General features: G+C 49.5%; 1 protein-coding gene across 2 annotated transcripts in view; it reads right to left on the bottom strand.

The window, feature by feature from the left end:
• THBS3 (thrombospondin 3) overlaps positions 1 to 18,042 on the bottom strand; it is a 36,590-nt gene extending 18,548 nt beyond the window's left edge. The window contains exons 1-10 of one of the 2 annotated variants that reach the window (XM_060269264.1): positions 17,316 to 18,042; positions 10,848 to 11,054; positions 9,368 to 9,624; positions 7,948 to 8,050; positions 7,117 to 7,143; positions 5,612 to 5,694; positions 5,222 to 5,273; positions 3,414 to 3,562; positions 2,651 to 2,791; positions 1,530 to 1,607 (exon numbers count right to left, since the gene is read on the bottom strand). In XM_060269264.1, coding sequence (XP_060125247.1) covers positions 1,530 to 1,607; positions 2,651 to 2,791; positions 3,414 to 3,562; positions 5,222 to 5,273; positions 5,612 to 5,694; positions 7,117 to 7,143; positions 7,948 to 8,050; positions 9,368 to 9,624; positions 10,848 to 11,054; positions 17,316 to 17,418 — 1,200 coding nt within the window. In that variant the 5' untranslated portion in view covers positions 17,419 to 18,042. The remainder of the gene's footprint in view (positions 1 to 1,529; positions 1,608 to 2,650; positions 2,792 to 3,413; positions 3,563 to 5,221; positions 5,274 to 5,611; positions 5,695 to 7,116; positions 7,144 to 7,947; positions 8,051 to 9,367; positions 9,625 to 10,847; positions 11,055 to 17,315) is intronic. The other variant, XM_035098544.2, reaches the window with a different exon arrangement.
• Positions 18,043 to 21,481: the final 3,439 nt, after the last annotated feature.

Raw genomic sequence — 21,481 nt, 5'->3', positions numbered from 1 at the left:
GACTAGTTCAAATAGGAACAAAGGGTTCTTCAGAGCCCATCCCACAAACTCACTTAAGCAGCCTTAGGCAAGCCACTCTCTCTCAGCCTCCAATATGAGTGATAATCAATAGTTTGCCTTACAGCAGGGGTGAGGAACTCTGAGCCCAAGGGCCAAATGTGGCCTCCCCCCTTCCCACCAGGCATCTCTACCTGGTTCTTAGGCAGGGGCACCAACTTGAATAAAATTTTGGGAATCCAGGGAATCCTCCTCTTGCATAATCAATGTGGCACGCACACACACTAATTGAATATCAATGCCCATCAACTTTAAGGGTGGCCCAGCTCCCTCAAATATTTTATTGGGGGGGGGAGCGAAGGGACCTTGGCCCCTAGGAGTTGGCTCTGATGCTCTCAAGGCTCTCCCTTGGCCTCACCCATCACAAACCCTGCTCAGCCGGAAGTTCAACAGGGAAGGGGACTGTTTGACTTCAGCTGGAAGGGAATTGTGCAAAATCGGACCCATAAATGATATAATAATATTATTTATACCCCACTCTGGGCGGCTTCCAACAAAATATTAAAATACAGTAATCCATCAAACATTAAAAGCTCCCCTAAACAGTCCTGAATGCACATGTTCTGGTGGATACAAGATGTGCACGGAAAAACCGGGACATCCCATTTTTTACCGTAAGAGAACGGCGGCCATTTTGCTTGCCTTGATCTCGTGTGACTTTGTGGCATGATTCCTCCCCCACCCCCGGAAAAAAAATGCTTTTTTGTGGCTGCAACCTTTGTGCGGCACCCAAAAACATGCATTTTGGGGCGCCGCACCCCCAAAAGTGCTTTTTCCAGGAGGGGAAACCACAGTGTGAAATCGTATGAGAACACAACAACCAAAATGGCTGCCGTGCTCATGTGATAAAAAAATGAGAAAGTGGCAACTGGGAAGACGGCGTCCAGGATTTTGGCTTCAAAATGTTGGAGCGTGTGCAGGGCCGTCTTAAGCATCCCTGGCGCCGTGGTGCGGCGGATCCCTCCGGCGACCCCCCCGCCCCCTTTCCCAGCGCGGCTGGCGGGTGGGCTCAGCGCGCAGCGTGGCTGCTGCTGCGTGGTGGCCGGTCGGTTGGTTGGGCGCAGCACGGCTGCCGGGCGCTGCTGTGCAGCAGGCAGGCGGGCTCAGCACGCAGTGCGGCTGCCGGGCGCTGCTGCATGGCAGGCGGGCGGGCGCAGCGCGGCTGGCGGGTGCGGCTGTGCCGCCCTGCGCCACCCAGCCTGGCTGTAGGGCCGGCCCTGAGCATGTGAACGTGTATACGAGGCATGGGAGACCCCTAGCAGTGGTTCCCCCAAACAGCTCCCTGATTGGGCAGGGAAATAAAGGATCAGGTATCCTGGATTCAAATTGTTCAGGGCCTTGCAAATCAATACAAGAACCTGATCGGGTCCCGGTAGCGTAAGGGCAGCCAGGGCAAGTAACCGTAGCCTCTTCAGTCCCTGGGGTCTGTTTCCACATGGAGGACTAGACTTCTTCACCCTAGACAGACTCACCACCGTATTGGTGCAGATGGCGTTGGGGTCACATCCGCCGTTGTTCCCGTCATTGCATTCGTCAATGTCTGTGCAAGTCTGGAGAGAGGAGAGAGATCGTTTTGATATATAAATGCAATACATAAAGAAATAAAGGCCCCTCTCTCATCTTGTCATTTACTGGAACGTTTGCACATTCATCTACTCGTCATTGACTTTTGCAAAAATTTATATATTGCTTGATCATCCACGAGCGTCCGCTTGCAACAGTTTTAGTCCAATTTTAAATGCGTCTGCTGTTTTTGCCTTTTTAACTGTTTTAAATTGCCCACCTTGAGGCGGTGGCTTAGAAGGTGATTGATAAATCAATCGTACATGGGTAAGAAAACATTCGAGTGGTTTACAAAAAGAATAAAACAACGAAATTGTCGTTCAAGTGCAGCTAAAAACGACTATTTTACACACTTGGAAGATAATTAAAATGAACAATAAGATAAAAACGTGACAACGTTGTATGTGTCTGGATAGGCGCACCTAAAGCCAAAACATTTTTTAGTAGAAAAGAGGACAGAAAACGCCCCTCTTTGGTGTCAATAGGCAGGGAGTTCCCAAGTGTGGATGCTGCTACACAAAAAGATTGGTTTCTTACAAATGGGGAATGAGGATTATGAAGCAGCAGTAATGGTGCCAATTCCACAAATCAAAGCCCAGGCAAAGGAATATAACCCCATGGGCAATCTTGGTTTTATATAAACGAACCCATAGCTGCCAAGTCTCCCGTATTCCTCGGGAAACCCGCGTTTTTCCGGCTGTCCCCAGCCGGAAAAACAGTTTTTTTTGTTTTCCCCCGGTTTATTCTGGCGCGACGGCCATTTTGGAACTGGGCGGAGCATGCTCAGAAGCGACTTTTGATGCTGCTTTGCCCAGTTCCAAAATGGCTGCAGCGTGACTTCTGGTGCGGCGGCCATTTTGGAACAGGGCAGAGCAGCATCAAAAGTCGCTTCTGAGCATGCTCCGCCCAGTTCCAAAATGGCGGCAGCGCTACTTCCGGTCTGCTACTTCCGGTCCGATCCCTTATTTCTCAGGCTGGAACTTGGCAGGTATGCGAACCACACCACCCCCCTGCAAAAAAAATCCCTCACCTGTTTGCTGGCTTTGGCGTAGTCTGCCCCTACTCCAGATATGAGGTTCCCCTTGTAGCCGGGCGGGCAGGGTTCGCAGCGGAAACCGGGTGCCGTGTTGAGACATTTGGATCCAGGGAAACAGGGGTTGGCATGGGCGCACTGTGGACAACAGGAGACCTCGGTTGTGAGTCCTTCCTCTTCAAATTGGCTCCAACCCTCAACACCATGCTACCTGCTTACCTTGTTTTTTTAAAAAATAATCACTTTGTTTATTAGGTTTTGCAAAATTCTCAAAGCCCTTGCTTTGGACACAAAACTGGCAATTATTGCAAGATAATTTCATTATTTGCTGTGACTCTAAAATCTGTGCCGGTAGCGGGATTCTATTAGGTGTGTTTACTAGAAGTTTTTCTGTTTTGTTTCCTTGAAATCAATAAAAAGTGTTCAACACACACAAAAAGAGTAAACAGCAGGAGAAAATCATTCAGAGTTATTGCCAAAGGAAAGAAAACCGAACAAAGGAAACGCTGACTTGACCTTAAGCAAGATCATCTGTAAATCAGCCTGAGTTTGTGGTGGAATAAAATTCCTTGCCAAAGAATGACAAATCTGACTTGGCATTGAGCTGGAAACTGCAAGGTCACCGAGATCTGAACACGACTGTGGCGACTCCAGTATACAGAAGACGTTGAATCTGGCTGGCAACTAAACCTCAGCCTCAGGACGGCCAAATGCCTGGCTGAATGGGATTCAGGGCTGACGCTAAAACTACCGTACTTACCTCGTTGATGTCCGCACAGTGGGTGCCATTTCCTTCAAAGCCTGGCGGACAAGGTCCACAACGGTAGCCCGGGTACTCGTACGTCTCCATGCAGTCGACGCCGCTGAAGCAAGGATTTGGGTTGCAGCGGGAGCGGTGTTCGTGAAACCCTGCCGTGGGGAGGGGGGAAATGTTGGCAGGGAAGGGTCAAGCCACTGAATTGTGAAGCAAAGGAATAATAAGGGGAAGGATGCTGACAGCCAGAGCCTGCATCAACAGTTGGGCATTTGATCTGGGCCCATATTCCAATCCTATTGCAGACCCTCCAAGTCTAGGGTTGCCAGACTCAATAGAGGACAGGACTTCTGTGCCTTTAATTGCCCTGCTCTCTTTTGAGTTTGGAAACCTTAAAGAGAAACCAGCAGACCCTTTGCTTGGAAATTAAACCAAGGGCCTGCTGGTTTCTCTTTAAAGCTTCCAGACTGAAAAGAGAGCAGGGCAATTAAAGGCACAGAAGTCCTGTCCACTATTGAGTCTGGCAACCCTATCCAAGTCTCAGATTTACAGAAGCCGTTCTGGTTTCTGATTTGATCCCAGAATGTCCCGTTTTTCCCTAGGATGTCCCTATTTTCATCAGAGAATTGTTGGAGGGTATGGCGTTATCCGACCCCCGAGCCAAGGAAATAAGTAAATAAACAAGCTGTAGAAAATATCTGAAGGCAGCCCTGTATAGGGGATTTTTTTTTATGTTCGCTGTTTCATTATGTTTTTATATATGTTGGAAGCTGCCCACAGTGACTGAGGCAACCCAGTCAGATGGTCATAGTAATAATAATAATAATAATAATAATAATAATAATAATAATAATAATAAGGCAAGTGACCCATCTACCCCAGAAGGCTGTGCTAGGATGAATTACAAAATCAAGCTTGTATGCGTATCATCATCAAATTTTATTGGTCAACCAAATACAGGTTACGGTGGTGCCTCGCTAGACGAATGCCCTGCTAGACGAATTTTTCGCTAGACGAATGGGTTTTGCGAACGGAGGTAGCCTCACAAGACGAATTCATTTTGTGAAAAATTCATCTAGCGAATCGCGGTTTCCCATAGGAATGCATTGAAATTCAATTAATGCGTTCCTATGGGGGGGGGAATCAATGCATTCCTATGGGATTCGCTAGACTAATTTTTTGCAAAACGAATTGACTCACAGAACGAATTAAATTCGTCTTGCGAGGCACCACTGTATAGCCAAGAGCAAACAAAAACAGACACATCTCAAAAACATAATATAGCCAGTGCTTTTTTTTTCCCTGGGGGGACGCATGCCTCTAACCATTTTGTGAATCTTTGTACTTTTGTCCATTTACTGTATTCATTTTTCCTGATTTGAACTATAAAATGGTGATTTTCTTGAGTCAAAATGAGAGGGCCTCTAAACATTTTTGTTAGGGGAAAAGCACTGGTTATAGCACATATTATTAAAACACTATAAAACACTTCACAGATATACACAAATGGTGGACAACTCAAGGTGCAAGACAGGACTTTAGGGCTTTCCTGAGTTGAGAGGCTTTTAGCACAAACTTCAGTGTGTTAAATATCACCAGTTTGTCCAAGCCAGACAGCAGGTAATTGAGTTTATCGATGTTGCTAAATGTGGCAATCAACTCAAGGGGTCTCTTTAAGTATTTAGCCCTCAGAATTTCATGTACCTTAACAGCCCAACATATAATCATGAACGGTGCTTGTCTCACAGTCCAGGGAAGCACCCAATTTCATGGCGCCCAGTCTTCCCCACCCAGTCCCCTCCCTTGGCACTCACCGCACACCTGACATTCCATGATGGTGTTCCGGATCAAAGACATCTCCTTCACCTGGGAAGAACAGAGATACATCACTGTGTTTAATGGGGTGTGCCGCAGGTGAGGCGCTGGAGCGATGGACAAGGAAACGGGGCAGCAAAGCAGTTTGCAACAACTGCACATCAAACCAAACAATTAAAAAAAAACGTATTTAAAAAGTTAGAAATAAGAAATCGGGTAGCTATTGTGGAAAGATGTATTCTTCGACTCCTGACAAAATAGAAAAGTTTAGGGTTGCCATATTTCAAAAAGTGAAGATCCAGACACAAAAGTTGTTGAGCTTTTCTTTGGCAAAATTGTATACCCCCGCCCCAGGTTGACCTTACCTGGGCTTACTGTCCCTCCCTCACCTGGTCTCTCATGTCCTCCTGAAGTTCCATCAAGATCTGGTTGAAAAGGGTGAGTTGTTTCACGAGGGCCCTTGTTTGCTCCCCTGTCACAACAATGGGGGGGGAAAGTCAATTGCCTCAACTTACTTATTTTTATGGAAAATCCATCTATGTACAAGAAAAAACCACCTCAGAAGGTGTTTTACAACTGTTGAAAGAAATGCTGGCATTATCAGTGAGAAAGCAACCGTTTAAAACATTTGAAAAATAATTAAAATAGTTGAGAAGCTAAAAAGAAGGTCAAAACACATGCCAATGTTCTACAGGTCTGGATAGGCTTGCCTAAACAATGATGTTTTTAGCAGTGTACAGTGGTACCTCGGGTTACAGACGCTTCAGGTTACAGACGCTTCAGGTTACAGACTCTGCTAACCCAGAAATAGTACCTCGGGTACTATTAGCTAAAGTGGTACCTCAGGTCAAGAACAGTTTCAGGTTAAGAACGGGCCTCCAGAACGAATTAAGTTCTTAACCCGAGGTACCACTGTATTGCATGAAAGGGACCCAGGTGACGCTGTGGGTTAAACCACAGAGACTAGGGCTTGCTGATCAGAAGGTCGGCAGTTCGATTCCCTGCAACGGGGTGAGCTCCCGTTGCTCGGTCCCAGCTCCTGCCCACCTAGCAGTTCGAAGGCACATCAAAGTGCAAGTAGATAAATAGGAACCACTCCGGCAGGAAGGTAAACAGTGTTTCCGTGCGCTGCTCTGGTTCACCAGAAGCAGCTTTGTCATGCTGGTCACATGACCCGGAAGCTGTCTGCGGACAAACGCCGGCTCCCTCGGCCTATAGAGCGAGATGAGCGCCGCAACCCCAGAGTCGGACACGACTGGACCTGATGGTCAGGGGCCCTTTACCTGCCTGACATCAATAGTTCAGGTGCTGCCAAGCGAAAAGATTGACCTCTTACAAATGCAGAATGAGTATTATGTGGCACGTGTAACAGAACCAGTTCCACAGATTGAAGCTTAGCTGTCAAATGGGAACATGAGGGGTAAAGCGATCTCTCGCAGGTAAACTGGTCCCAAGCTGTTAAGGGCTTTATGTACTGCTAGTAACACCTCACAGGGGTCAGCAAACTTTTTCAGCAGGGGGCTGTCCCTCAGACCTTGTAGGGAGCCGGACTATCTTTTTTTTGGGGGGGGGAGAACAAATTCCTATGCCCCACAAATAACCCAGAGATGCATTTTAAATAAAAGGACACATTCTACTCATGAAAAAACACGCTGATTCCCGGACCATCCGTGGGCCGGATTGAGAAGGCGATTGGGCTGGATCCGGCCCCCGGGCCTTATAGTTTGCCTACCCATGCCTTAAGACTTAAGATGCTTGAACCAAGAACATCATTGCCCGCACCACCCAACAAGCTCTGCAACTGAGGGAAAAGCTTGCGCTTAAGAAGACAAGATTTGTTCTGAGACACACATGAATGAGGGGGACATAACAGAGGAGCGGTCATCAGACTCACCAAAGAGGGAATTGATCACGTTGGATACTGAAAGGGAAAAGAAAACAGAAATAAGATGCTATGTAAGGACTTCAAGAAGTTCAATAGCGCACTGTAAGTTGCTGGTGGACTCAAACCGAAGATGTGGGCTTCTGCTATCAGAATACAGTGGAACCTCCATTGTCAAACGTAATCCGTTCCGGAAGACCGTTCAACTTCCGAAATGTTCGACAACCGAGGCGCAATTGCCAGTCGGCAAATTCCTTTTTAAAAAATGGAGAGACGTGCCTCGGAAGCCGTTCGACTTCCAAGGCTCGTTTGAAAACGGAAGCATTCACTTCCAGGTTGTCGCTGTTTGGGTTCCAAATCGTTCGGCTTCCGAAGCGTTCGACAACCGAGGTTCCACTCGTAACTCAGAGGCCACATTCACAGCATCCATTTAAAATGCTCTCATCCTACTTTAAGCAGCTCTGGCTTCCCCAAAAGGATTATGGGACCTGTAGTGAGTTAAAAAAAAGACCGGAGGTTGTTAGGAAACCCCTCCTTATCCCTCCCAGCCCCGAGCTACAATTCCCAGAGTTCTCTGTGAGATTGGATTGACTGTTAAACCCCTCTGGGAATTGTAGCTCGGGGTGGGTGGGGAATAAGAGGTCTGCTTACAACTCTTAGCACCCTGAAGAAACGGCAGCTCCCAGAATTCTTTGGGGTTAAAGTGGTCTGACACTGCTTTTTAACGTGCCGCGTGAATGCGGCCAGAGTGGGAATGTTCCACAGGACCCTGAGCCCAGATCTAGAATGTGAACGGAATATCCCGCTCTGGCTGTGCAAATACAAAGCTGAAGAAATCCTTACCTGTGTTCTGCATGGATTCGTCCCCCTGGAAGGGACATTCGCTCAAGGCTCCCACACGGCTCATTGAGCCTCCCAAGATCAGCTTCAGGGATTCCAAGAAACCCTAAGGCGGAAATGGGGGCGGGGGGGGGGAGAGAGTATTGTCAGTACACCTAGGTTGCAATCCCCTAAACGGGGGCAGGTGAGACTAGTAAACTTCAAGGGCCGCATTCACTTTTAGGCGGCCTTCCAGGGGCCAGAAGCAAAAGTGGGAGGAGCAATGAACGCAACCCCCCTCCCTTTGTACGGTAGGCTGGTTATTGCAAACACCCCTCTCGAATTCTTCTTCCGGGCAGGCTAGAGGCATCACGAGGAATTAAAGGACACATTCCAGCCTGGCAAAAACATTAGAGGAGGGTGCGAAGCAGGCTTGGTGAGGGGTATGGCTTGGGGGAGGCTTATGAGGGCCAGGTACTGCTTTTGCCGGTCAACTTATCTCACCCACCCCTTTCTCACAAGGTCGCTGTATGGTATAAACGGCTCAGGACCTCAAGGACCGCCTCTCTCCATATGAACCAACGCAGACCCTGAGATCGTCCTCTGAGGCCCTTCTTTGTGTGCTTCCTCCATGTGAGGTCCGGAGGGTGGCAACACAAGAACGGGGCCTTCTCTGCAGTGGTTTCCCATTTGTGGGACGATTTCTCCAGGGAGGCTCACCTGGAGCCTTCATTATACACCATTAGGAGAAAATGTTCCTCTTCAACAAGGCCTTTGGCGGATTGATATCAGATGCATTTTAAAATGTGTTGTGGCCTGGTTTTTGTTCTTATTTTTATTATGTGCTTTGTGGTTTTTATATTGTAATTTTAACCTGTGGTCTACAGGTATAGGATGGTATACAAATTTAATAAATAATAATAATCTAATAATAAAATGAGGGAGTGCTGTAAGTGAGGAAGGCCGAATTTCTCTTAATTAAGATAAATCAGCTTCATAACGTAATAAAAAGCTTCAGCCATTGTCTTATGGAGGAAACAGAAAGGTCAGCTCTTAAATATCATATGGGCATGGTGAGGATTAAATTGGCACCACGGGAGCCAACTAGGGGCCGAGGGTTCTTTGGTCCTCCTAATAAAATATTTGAGGGGGCTGGGGGCCCCCAAAGTTGATGGACATTGCCATTCTAATAGTGCATCATGTCATGTGATTATGTGCGGACTGCGGCGGGGCTTAGCTGCCTCCCCCATATTTAATCCAAGTTGTCACCCCAGATCATCACACTCTCCCTAGAGATCTGCACCCATTGCAAACCGAGACGGCCCCTTTCTGCATTGCCCCTCCCTTTCATTTGCATAGCCCCGCCCTTCACTTCCCATCCCTCGGTCATACTAAAGGGTGACGGAACGTTGGCGGTGGCTGGGCTCCCTCTCTCCTCCCTTACCTGCGTGCGGAGATAGCCTTTCTGTCCCGTCCGAACCTCCACCGCCTCCACCTGCTCCGGGTCGAGAGGCGCCATCTCGGGCTGCCCTGCGCTGGAGTCCACTAGCTTGCAGTCCACATAAAGCTCCACGGAGAGGCGGCCACCTTGCAGGCCGCTCACCCGCAAGAGGGCAGTGTGACTGCGCCCATCGACCAGGTTGGTGTTCTGCAGGTTCACCGAATGCAACTTCCCGTCGGCCCGCAGGTATCGGAGGTGGACTGGGGGGAGAGGGGGGGGAGGAATGGGCATGGTGTTCAAAGCTGTATACAGTCGTACCTTGGTTTTCAAACAGCTTAGTTCTCGAACGTTTTGGCTCCTGAACGCTGCAAACCCGGAAGTGACCGTTCCAGTTTGTGAACCATTTCTGGAAGCCGAACGTTCGACGGGGCTTCTGTGGCTTCCGACTGGCTGCAGGAGTTGCCTGCAGCCAATCAGAAGCCGTGCTTCAGTTCCGAACATTTTGGAAGTCAAACGGACTTCTGGAACACATTCCGTTTGACTTCCAAGGTATGACTGCATAGGCTATAGTTGTGATGGCCAACTCCTTAGACATGTAAATGGACTCACCCCGATAACTGTCCCCAACTAAATATAGCGGACTCACAGCACAGCGATTAAACAAATTTCTAAAATTTACCACAGGCTATCTTTTGGGTGGTCTGGGGGGGGGGACTTCATTCCAGGAGTCTCAGGCAGGAGTTGATTGAACAATAAAAGTTTTATTTACGGAGAAAAAAGGTTGGCAAAACAAAGTTGGGTCAAGAGATGCGTTTCTTTCAGGTCAAAGCTAACTTATTACAGTGGTACCTAGGTTTATTAACTTAATCTGTTCCTGAAGTCCATTTTTAAACCAAATCCGTTTTTAAACCGAGGCGCGCTTTCCCTAATGAGGTCTGCCGGTGCCGGTGCCCTTCCACTTTTCGGATTCCATTTGTAGACGGAGGTAAAGTTCGCAAACCGGAATACTATTTCCGGTTTTGCAGAGTTCATAAGCCGAATAGTTTGTTAACAGGACTGTTCATAAAATGAGGTACCACTGAACTTAAACTCAGGACTCGCCCCCCCCCCCCAACTGGAGCAACAGTTAAGAATCAGCTTGCAATTAAAAAACAATTAAAAAACATTGTAGTTTGTTGTAGGTGCTAAGAGTTTTTAGGAGACCCGCCCCTCCTACAATTCTCAGAGCGGCTTAGCGCTCAATCTTTCTTCCCAGGCAACCCGGGGAATCAGAGGGGAACAGGGGGACTCCGAACGACTCCCAGCGCCTTTAGCAAACTACAGTTCCCAGGGATCTTTGCAGGAGGGGAGTCGTGGCTGTTTAAAGTGGCAAACGTTGCTTTAAATGCTCAGTGCAGGTGAGACATTCCTGGCCCTTTTCTTCCCCCCTCGAGCCTGGACAGAACGGCGGGTTCAGATCCTAGGTCTCCCCACTGTCACTCACCTTTGTTGGTCTTGCCCACGACCGTGGCTTCAAGCCACCGGCTGTTGTCCTTTTTGTAGTAGAGCCCAAACAACACCCCGCCTTGCTTGGGGGGCAGGCGGAAAGTGGAGAGCAGGTAGAGGTCACTGACGGTCAGCAGCTCCGTACGGATCTTCTCGGCCACATTGGCCATATGCCTGGGCTCCGTCACCGACAGGAGGTCAAGTACTAGGGGAGGAGCAGCGGGAGAGGAAAGGTCAAGCATTGGCAGAACTGGCTGTCCGTCATGGAAGAAAAAGTGCCGTGGCACTTCTCCCTCTGGCTGTCTGATGCAGATTCGTAGCTCGGTGGGGGGAACATCTGCTTTGCATCCAGAATGTCTGAGGTTCAATCCCCGGTGGCAACTTCACACAGGGCTGCTTGAAACCCTGGAGAGAGCTGCTGCCAGTCGGTGTAGTCAATACTGAGCTAGATGGACCAATGGCCTGATTCACAGAATCATAGAATTGTAGAGTTGAGATCATCTCATTCAACCCCCTGCAATGCAGGAATATGCAGCTGTCCCATATAGGACAACCTTGACGTTATCAGCACCACGCTCCAACCAACTGAGAGCCATGAGGACTGGAACCTTACTAGTCTATTTAAGGCAGGCATAGGCAAACTCGACCCTCCAGGTGTTTGGGGACTGCAACTCACATCATCCCTAGCTAACAGGACCAGTGGTCAGGGATGATGGGAATTGTAGTCTCAAAACATCTAGAGGGCCAAGTTTGCCTATGCCTGATTTAAGGGAAGGGCCATAGCTCGGTGGTGGGATCTCTGCTCTGTGTGAACAAGATCCTGGGTTCAAGTCCCGGTATCTTTAGGTAGGGCTGGAAGAGACTCCCTTTCTAAAAACCCTGGAGAGCTGCTGCCAGTCAGTGCAGTCAATACCAACCAATGGTAAGAGGCAGATGCTATGCGAGCCAAGAAGGCCACAGACAATTTCCAAGTGTTCTGCAGGGCAGCGGGCAAGTTTGGCTCAGGAAAAGATGCTGAGCTTTTTAGAGCCAAGTGCAACTCCTAATCTCCACACAAGGTGGCGGGCTAGATGAGTTTCAACCTTTCCCAGCCTAAGGTCTTCTTGACTTTAGGACTTTATTCCATACCCTCCAACATTTCTCCTATGAAAATAGGGACATCCCATTATTCCATAATGATGATTTTACTATTTATACCCCACACATCTTCCTGCGTTGCCCCTGCCACTCTAGGCAGCTTCCAATATAAAAACATAACAAAACATTAAACATTAAAAAAAACCTTTCCCAATACAGTGGTACCTCGGTTTAAGTACACAATTGGTTCCAGAAGTCCATACTTAACCTGAAGTGAACTTCCCCATTGAAAGTAATGGAAAGTGGATTAATCCATTCCAGACGGTCCGTGAAGTACTTAAACTGAAGCGTACTTAACCTGAAGCGAACTTTCCCATTGAAAGTAATGGAAAGTGGATTAATCCATTCCAGATGGGTCCGCGGAGTACTCAACCTGAAGCGTACTTAACCCGAAGTATGAGGGTAATTGGTTCTGGAAGTCCGTACTTAACCTGAAGCGTACTTAACCTGAAGCGAACTTTCCCATTGAAAGTAGTGGAAAGTGAATTAATCCGTTCCAGACGGGTCTGCAGAGTACTTAAACTGAAAGTACTCAAACCGAAGCGTACTTAAACCGAGGTATGACTGTACAGGGTTGCCTCCATACCCTCCAACATTTCTCCAATGAAAATAGGGATGTCCTAAGGAAAAGAGGGACATTCCAGGATCAAAGAAACAAACAGGACAGCTTCTCTAAATCAAGGACGTCCCTGGAAAATAGGGACACTTGGAGGGTGTGTTATTCCCATCTACCTTGATTTCTCCACTCTCCTCCTTTCACATAAGGATAATTTACTGCATTTCCAGAACAAAATGCAACTATCCAGCTTGTTCCTATGTCGAAACATTACCTACTGCAATGCAATCTCGGGTGTGTGTGTGTGTGTGTTTTGTTTTTATGATTGGAATTATTATAGTTAAACGGCAGGGTGTGTTGCATTTAGAGTGTCTAGCTGAGTGTCTCTTTCATCTGCAGCCGCAGCAGACAATGTGGCAGGACTGCCCCACTCACCCAACCTTCATGTAACTGAGTCACTGCAGAATAATACCAGGATGGAGACTGGTGTAGCAGGGAGGTCAGCGCAGTGGAAACATACTGGCAGGAGTCTGGTTCTGCTGGTGAGTTTGCACCGTGCCATCTTTGCTGCTGCTGACCCCTGTCTCTCTCCAACTCAGTATGCTGCCTGCCGCTTCACTCCAGAAAGGATATTGTGTAGCTGGAAAAGGTTCGGGGAAGAGCAATTAAAATTACCAAGGGGATGGACTGAAAGGTTTGTTTGGGAATTCTTAGTTTAGAGAAAATGTGAGTCAGAGGTGACATGATAGAAGTTTATAACAATTATGCCTGGCATGGAGAAATTGGATAGGGAAAAGTTTTTCTCCCTCTCTTATAACGCTAGAACAGGCATCCCCAAACTTCAGCCCTCCAGATGTTTTGGGCTACAATTCCCATCATCCCTGACCACTGGTCCTATTAGCTAGGGATCATGGGAGTTGTAGGCCAAAACATCTGGAGGGCCACAGTTTGGGGATGCCTGCGCTAGAACTCATGGATATCCAATCAGTGGCAGGACGTGGGGTGGGGGCCAGAGGCTTCCCCTGGTGAAAAATTGTTAGGGGCATAAAATTTTGACACCCGGTGCTGCCTCAGCATAGCTACACGCTTGCATCGCTGGGCTCCGTTGAAAACGGCTTTTCCGTGCAAACCAGGAAGTGACCTCTCCAGACAACAGAACGACTCTTTTATTATCTCTGCAGCTTCAGGGCAGTTGAATGCCTCCGTTTCCCTCCCTCCCTCTCACACATGCTGCCCCGGGCACTAGCAACCCATGCTACGCCACTGCATCCAATGAAGCTGAATGTTGGAAGATCCAGGACAGATAAAAGAAAGTCTTTCTTTGTTAAACTATGGAACTCACTCCCACAAGAGGCATTGATGTCCACCAGCTTGGATGGCTTTAAAAGAGGACAAATTCCTGGAGGAGAAGGCTATCCAATCCATGGCAAGTAGCTACATTCTACCTCTACTGTGAGATGCATTCTGCCTCTAGGTGCCCATTGCAGGGAGTCGCAAGTGGGCAGAGTGTTCTTGTGCTCAGGTCCTGCTCGGCCACTGCGAGAGTAGATGGAGTAGATTGGCCATTGGCCTGGTCCAGCAGGCTGTTCTTGTGTGTATGGAAGGCACTGCAAATCCTGGAAAAATGGGGCCTCCGGCTTGCAGCCTTCCAGCCCGATATTTATTTACAAGAATGGATTGAGCACACTGTCTCCGTTCAAGCACACAGAAGCCTTTGCATCTGCTGGGGGTTCTGTGGTCTCCTTCTGGGCAGGAGGAGAGGGTCTATATTCAAAGCCTCCCCACCCGCCCCGGACCAGACCTCCCAAGGGTGTGTGTGGTGTCTGATAAAGAGTCCACCTGGAACAGCCTCGGATTCCACTCCCTGGCACAGAACTCGGGGCAGATCCTGCCCAGAACTTTGAGTACAAACAGATTAACTATATATGTCCAAAACCAGGAATACCGTTAACACTTAATTTGGACAGCTGCTACGGAAAGGAATGTTACAGCCGTTGGCGACGATTTGGCCCCTAGCTGGATTAATGGCTTGCCTGGTTTTTTGGGGATTGGCTGCCAGTCTGGGCAGCACAGAACCTGGTCACAGAGTTAGCATAGGAGGAAAAGACCACAGGAAGCTGCCTTACACTGAATCAGACTATTGGTCCATCTAGGCTAGTGTTGCCTACACTGACTGGCAGCAGCTTTCCCGGAGTTCCAATGGGGTCTTCCTCCCAGTCCTAGCTGGAGATGGTGGGGATTGAACCTGGGACCTTCTGCATGCAAATCAAGGGCTTGATTCCTCCTCTGTTCACACATGCATCGGAACAAAGCATCGGAATGAACTGTGCCACTTAGACTCCAAGTGAAGGGCAAATGCTCCTCTCTGTAAAAAGCTCCCTGCCCACTGCTCTCCCTTAAGTCTACATTTCTCCTTACAGAGAGCTCAGTCGTTTTCGTATGTGGAGGGAGAAGCTTCCCAAAGTGCCTGGAGTGATACAGTCCATTCTATTGCTTTATTTCGGTTATCTGTAGACCCTGGTCGAATGGTCTGTACCACTTCAGGCCATAGGTGGGAAGCACCACTTCCGAATGCTCCTCCACATTAAGATGACAACAAATCCCTGCAAGCAGAAACATAGCTCATCAGGGCGATTTGTCCTAGGAGACCAACGCTTTGCTTTTGGAGCTGGCTTTCTCCATGCAGGGGAAAGGTAAAGGAACTTTTGACCTTTAGGTCCAGTTGCGGATGACTCTGGGGTTGCGGCGCTCATCTTGCTTTACTGGCCGAGGGAGCCGGCGTACAGCTTCCAGGTCATGCGGCCAGCATGACAAAGCCGCTTCTGGCGAACCAGAGCAGCGTACGGAAACACCATTTACCTTCCTGCCAGAGCGGTACCTATTTATCTACTTGCACTTTTTGGCGTGCTTCCAAACTGCAAGGCTGGCAGGACCTGGGACCGAGCAACGGGAGCTCACCTGGTCACAGGGATTCGAACCGCCAACCTTCTGATTGGCAAGCCCAATAGGCTCAGTGGTTTAGACCACAGCGCCACCCGCGTCCCTCCATGCAGGATGGTGTTAATGTAGGGCAGCATTCAAAAATGCGGCACCCCCCACCCCACAACATTTGAAGTGGTGAAATCTTAAACTTATGATTTTATCTCAGCCCCCCCTCTACTACTGCTCCACCACCACTCCTCATATTTTGATCACTTGTTAGATTTGCAGAACTACCGTAAGGACATCGGCACCAATATACTGGTTTATTTATCGATACTTTGCTAAACTATTTCTTTACATTGACAGCCAGGGAACCTTAAATGTTTAGAATGTCTAACTGGAGTGAGTCGGGTTCAGAAGCTCACCGCGAGGCCTTGGGCTGGTCAGCGTCTCTTGGCCCAGCCTACCTCGGAGGGTTGTTGTGAGGATAAAGGGAGAAGAAGGAGGATGTAAACTACCTTGAGCTTCTCAGAGGAGAGAGAGGGGGCCTAGAAAGATGATTTTAAAAGCATATCCGAATGTGTGTCATAGGATTAGAGATGGCCATAGTGACTTGGGGAGAGGGAGGGTTAAATTGTTGTCCTTACTATCTTCCCTTCCTTCTCTTACTCAGAGTTGCAGCATCTGCTTTGCAGGCTAAAGGTCTTGCATTCAATCCCTGGCATCTCCAGCAGGGCTGAGAATGCCGTCGTCCTGCCTCCCAAACCCTGGAGACTCCCTGCCCAAGGTAGCTGGACTAAGAAGAGTCTGACTGCAAGGAAACATCTTGCTTAAATCAGCCCTTAATCCAGAGTCATGAGGACTGGAATCTTACTTTAGATTTAAGGGAAGGACTATTGCTCAGAAGCAGAGCATCTTCTTTGCATGCAGAAGATTCAGTCCCCCGATGGCATCTCCAGGTGAGGCAGGAAAAGATTCCTGCTGAAACCCTGGAAAGCCGCTGTGTCGACAGCAATACTGAGCTACCGTAGGTGGAGCAGCAGCAGTCCGCGTATCAGGCAGCGTCCGATGCTCCTGTTTAAATCAGGCTCCCAACGTGAGAGGGAACCTGGGACATTCTGACTTCAAAGCACATGCTCTGCTGTTAGGTGGTAGTTCTTCCCAGAAATATGAAGCAAGATTCCAGACCTCGTGGTTTTGGATAAAAGGTCGACGACAGTATTGAGCCAGTCGGACCAGTGATCAATGCCCTCTGTTGTGATTTAAAGCAACCATGAGGACTAGAAGCTTACTCTACGTTTAGAAAAGGACCATTTTGCATTCGGCTGCTTTAAACAGATTGTCTAAGATACAAGTCAAACCACTGGGTCCACAATGACTGGCAGCAATTGGACCATTGGGTCCTCACGTAGCTCTGTATTACCAACACTGACTGGCACCACGCAGCCCATGTAGCCCCATGCTGCCAACACTGACCAGCAGTAAAAAAAGACCACTGAGACTGTTTAGCTCATGATTGTCGACACGGACTGGCAGCAATCAGACTACTGGGCAGCAATCGGACCATCAGCTCCCCCTAACTTGGCGCTACCAACACCCACTCCATCCATCTAGCTCCGCGCTGCCAACACTGACCGGCAGCAATCAGACCAACTGGGTCCGTCTGGTCGACACTGGCTGGCAGCAGCTCTCCAGCAATCCCTCCCCGTTGTCGAACCCGGCACCTTCTGCCCCTAAACCAGAGCTCGGGCAGCGCTTCCAGACGAGCGAGCCCTTCGAGCCGCCGCCGGGGACCGAACCCGGGACGTTGGCGGGTCTTGACCGAGCGCGCCGTCCCCGCCGCCCGCTTACCTTGCAGCCCCTGCCTGGCTGCGCCCGCTGCGCCCAGGAGGAGGAGAAGGAGGAGCGGGAGGCGGCGGAGGGCGGCCGGGGGTCTTCGCAGGAGCCGCTCCATCCTCGCAGCTTCCAGGCGCAGGAGGAGGAGGAGCGGGGCGTGGACGGGCGGCCGGGCGGCCGGCGGATGGGGGGGCTCCGAGGAAGGGGCGGCGCCGCAGGGACAAAGGGCGGCAGCAGCAGCAGCAGCAACCGAGGCGCCGGGGCTCGCTTGGAACTGCGCGGCCGAAGAAGCGCTGCCTCCTTCGGCGTCCCTCGCTCCCCTTCCACGATCCAGTCGAGCCCTCCCCGCCTCTGCGCCCGCGGATCGGAGCAGGTTCAGGGTGGGGTGGGGGCACGGACTGGGGGAAATAGGACGGGGTGGTGCGGATGCTCCGCTCGCCCACTCAAAAAAAGAAAGAAAAAGGGAAAAGAGCACGACTACAGGACCTCGCGTGTCCTCAACGTGGACCAAGTCGCGGGCGGCGTCTGGGCTCCTGTCCCTTTAAGGAGTCGCTTGCAATCGCGGGTTTCCATCTGATGTGGCTTCTCTCTCTCGCTCTCCCCCCGCCCACTAACACACATCAAAAAGATGCAACGAGGGGAGAAGCTGCACGGGGTGGAATTTTCCGTCCCGGGATCGCTCTTAAAGCGGCAGGAAACTCTGCTGGAGCGAATCGAAAGAGCCAGCGTGGGCTTTCCCATCCGGTGGCCAGCCAAATAAACAGCATAATCCTGCGACAGGGGCAGCAGAATATGCTACTCTGTTGTTGTTGTGCCCGGTAACTGGTAATGAGGTAGACTGCCCCTGATCCTGGAGGCTCAGTTCTTGGTCCTCAGGGCAAATAAGCTGCTGCTAGCCAAACAACGGAACATGTCTTGGGGCTCGTCCACACTTCCGCTTGTCCCCGGGGGAAACGGAAAACCACTCGGACCCGTGCTTTAGAGCCACAAGACGAGCAAAGTGTGAGCGAGTCCCTGGCGATTCTTTATTAGAATGGCACTAGCGGCCCATGGAAGAAGCACCAAACACGAAAGTCCTGGAGTTCTGGTTTCAGAAGGTAGCCAGTCAGATGCACCCACTGAAGGGGGGTAAACGGCTGCGCCCCCCCCCCCGGCCAAGCTATTGGTTCTGCAGGGTGTGATGTTCACAGGCAGGCTGCCTCTGAAGATGGGGGATTGACTCTTGAATTTATTAAGAATGCTGGAACGTAAAAAGAGTCCTCCTGGACCAGACCGAAGGACCGTCTTGCCCAGCATCCTGTTCTCCCAGTGGCCAACTTGGTGCCTATGGGAACACCAGAGCTAGGAAGACCTGGGTGCAATAATCCTCTCTGTACTTGTGGTTCCCACCAATAGTAGAGCTGGAACACAGGCATTGTGCCTATATTCTCCATGAACTCCACTAGCCCTCTTTCAAAGCTTAATTATAGTTTAATTATAACTTGAATAAATAAGTCTTCTTTTCAGGGCCGTCTTAAGTATATCTGGCGCCCTGGCGCGAAGATCCCTCTGGTTTCCCAGCGCGGCGGGCGTCGCACACAGCGCAGCTCCACCCTGGCGGCCCAACGCCCTGACGCATTGCGCCACCCAGCCTTGCCTTAGGGCCGGCCCTGTTTCTTTTATCTGTCCTGAATGGATGTCCAGTGGATATCAGGGACTGAATGAGAAACTTGCCGGTGCTCTCCTTCCCATTAACAGGAAGAAATCAGGGGCGAGATCCCTTGTAAGCTTGGGGAGGACATCACTACCAGCTGGCAACCTTCCCTCGGAAACAGCCCAGCAAAGCATCACTTGCAGGAGAGTACATAGTTGTGCTTGGCTCATGAGTGCAATGGTAAAGAGACCTGTGAAGGCCGGCATGAACCGAGGATGCACGGGTGGGGGTGGAAGAAAAATTGGATCCAGTTTGTATTTAAAAGCAAACCTACCTAATTAGCCCTTTCAGAAAGAACACACAAGCCAAAACAAAGCCATCTTTCAAAATTCTCACTTCTCTGAATTTCTGCAATGTGGTTCCCCGGCCAAGTCATGGTTACAAAAGTGCATGTTTTGGTAAAGTGTGTGTTGAAACCCTATGTGAGCGAAAATAACACACAATAAGGAATTGCATCATATTAGGGAAAATGGCTTTGCAAAAAAAATTAAAATTGTGTCTATCAGGCGAAGTTGCATACAAGAATGCATCCATTGGGAGAAATTCACACTAACGTGCTGTTATCTCATAGAATCCTAGAGCTGGAAGGGACCCTGAGGATCATTCTAGTCCAAGTCCTTGCAATGCAGGAATTTGCAGCTGTCTGGGATCGAACCTGCAACCTTGGTGTTGTCAGCAGTACGCTGTAACCCACTGAGCTATCCAGCTAAAAGACATTAAAAATAAATAAATAAATTACAAACTGACACGGGGAACTGAATAGATCAGAAAAACGAGAAACTGGGGGAAACCGAAATGGATAGATTCGCCTAGAATATCTCCCAAATCGCCAGACACAAAGCTCTTGGGTTTTATGGCAGATGAATCAATGTAGAAAGGATACTTTGGCACCAATTCAGTGCCTGTTTCACAAACACAGACACCATTCCAGCAGCCGATATTGTTCCCGGCCTGATGCTCCCGGCATATTCTTTGCCATGGGATGCAATTCCTAAAGGAAATAAATCTTCCTCCTCCTCCCTAGCTTGTGTACACAGGACTGTCCCATCTCTGCTCCCTCTTTGCCCCACCACCCTGTCTCTCCTTGGTCTGGGCTCTTTTCTTTCACAGAGCTTCCAAGATGACCTCATTGTTTTTCTTCCAAGACTTGGGTCGGCTCCCAGGAGCTGGAGAGGGGTGCTTTTTTTTTTTTTTACTGCTGTTGAGGCTTGGCCCAGATCCCTCTCCACCCAGCAAGCAGCAGGATTGCGGGCACGTGGCATGTCCTAGGGATGAAGGGAATCCCCTTCCCATTTTTCAGAGGCTGTGGGGGTGGGCAGGGAATACATATTCTGGGAAGAAGTCTCCCCGCAACGCGCATTTTTCTGTGGCTGAAAACGAGCGCATCCCTTGCAGGACCCAATATATTATGGAAGCGGGAAGCCCTGATGTTATTCCCACACACATACACAGCCATCAGTATGGGGCACAGTTATCTCAGGAACATAGGAACACAGGAAGCCAGTCCATTTGGTCCATCTAGCTCAGTATTCGCAACACTGACTGGCAGCAGCTGTCCAGGCTTTCAGGCGGTGGGTTTCTCCGAGCCCTACCTGGAGATGTAGGGGATTGTAGCTCTACCATTGAGCTACAAGCCCTTCCGCTAAAAATAAATCAAGATTCCAGTCCTCATGGTCCCAAGCAAAGGGTTGGTTGAAAAGGGGTTCTCCAGCACCCATCCCATGAGACTCAGGGGTCTTGAGATGCTCTGCCACTGAGCTATTGCCTTGCACAGCTCCCTTGAGTGGGAAGACTTCCTAGTGGTTTGTGGGTCGGCGAAAAGCACAAGCCACTTAGGCCATCTTCCCGTCTGGTTGCATTCTGTCCAAGTCATAATCATATATACTATATTCCTGCGTATAAGACTACTTTTTAACCCAGGAAAATCTTCTCAAAAGTTGGGGGGTTGTCTTACACGCCAGGTCGTATTTCTTATGCGGCGAGTATATCCCAAACGCTATATTTTAACTGGAAAATTTGGCGGTCGTTTTATAAGCCCAGTCGTCTTATACACCGGAATATACGGTGTTTATTTGTACCCTGCCCATCTGACTGGGTTGCCCCAGCCACTCAAGGCAGCTTTTGCCTTTCAAACTTTCGGTTCTGCCACTGATTAATTCAGTTTAATGTGAACTCCGGTTTCTGTGCTCTCACGCGTGATGGCTAGCCTACTCAGAGCAATCCCATTGAAATGAATAAAGTTAGCCGTGCCCATTGATGATTTCGTCCTTGACACACACACACAAAAATGTGTTTCAGCCCTTTGTGAAATACGGAGATGCAGCTGGGGCAGGACCTACAAAAAGCCTCCCTTCCCCAGAAAGTTGGCCAGGGCGGTTGTCCCCCGAGCGGAGGCCAATCCCTCAGCTGGGCCGCGACAGGCCAAGCTGTGTTTACGCTTTGTTTCCCCTGCCGCCATAACAACGGGGCCTAGTCGTGTCCAGGTGGG

The sequence above is a fragment of the Zootoca vivipara genome, chromosome 17, assembly GCF_963506605.1.
Source record: "Zootoca vivipara chromosome 17, rZooViv1.1, whole genome shotgun sequence".
Taxonomy (NCBI): domain Eukaryota; kingdom Metazoa; phylum Chordata; class Lepidosauria; order Squamata; family Lacertidae; genus Zootoca; species Zootoca vivipara.
This window is presented reverse-complemented; position numbering and strand designations above follow the sequence as displayed.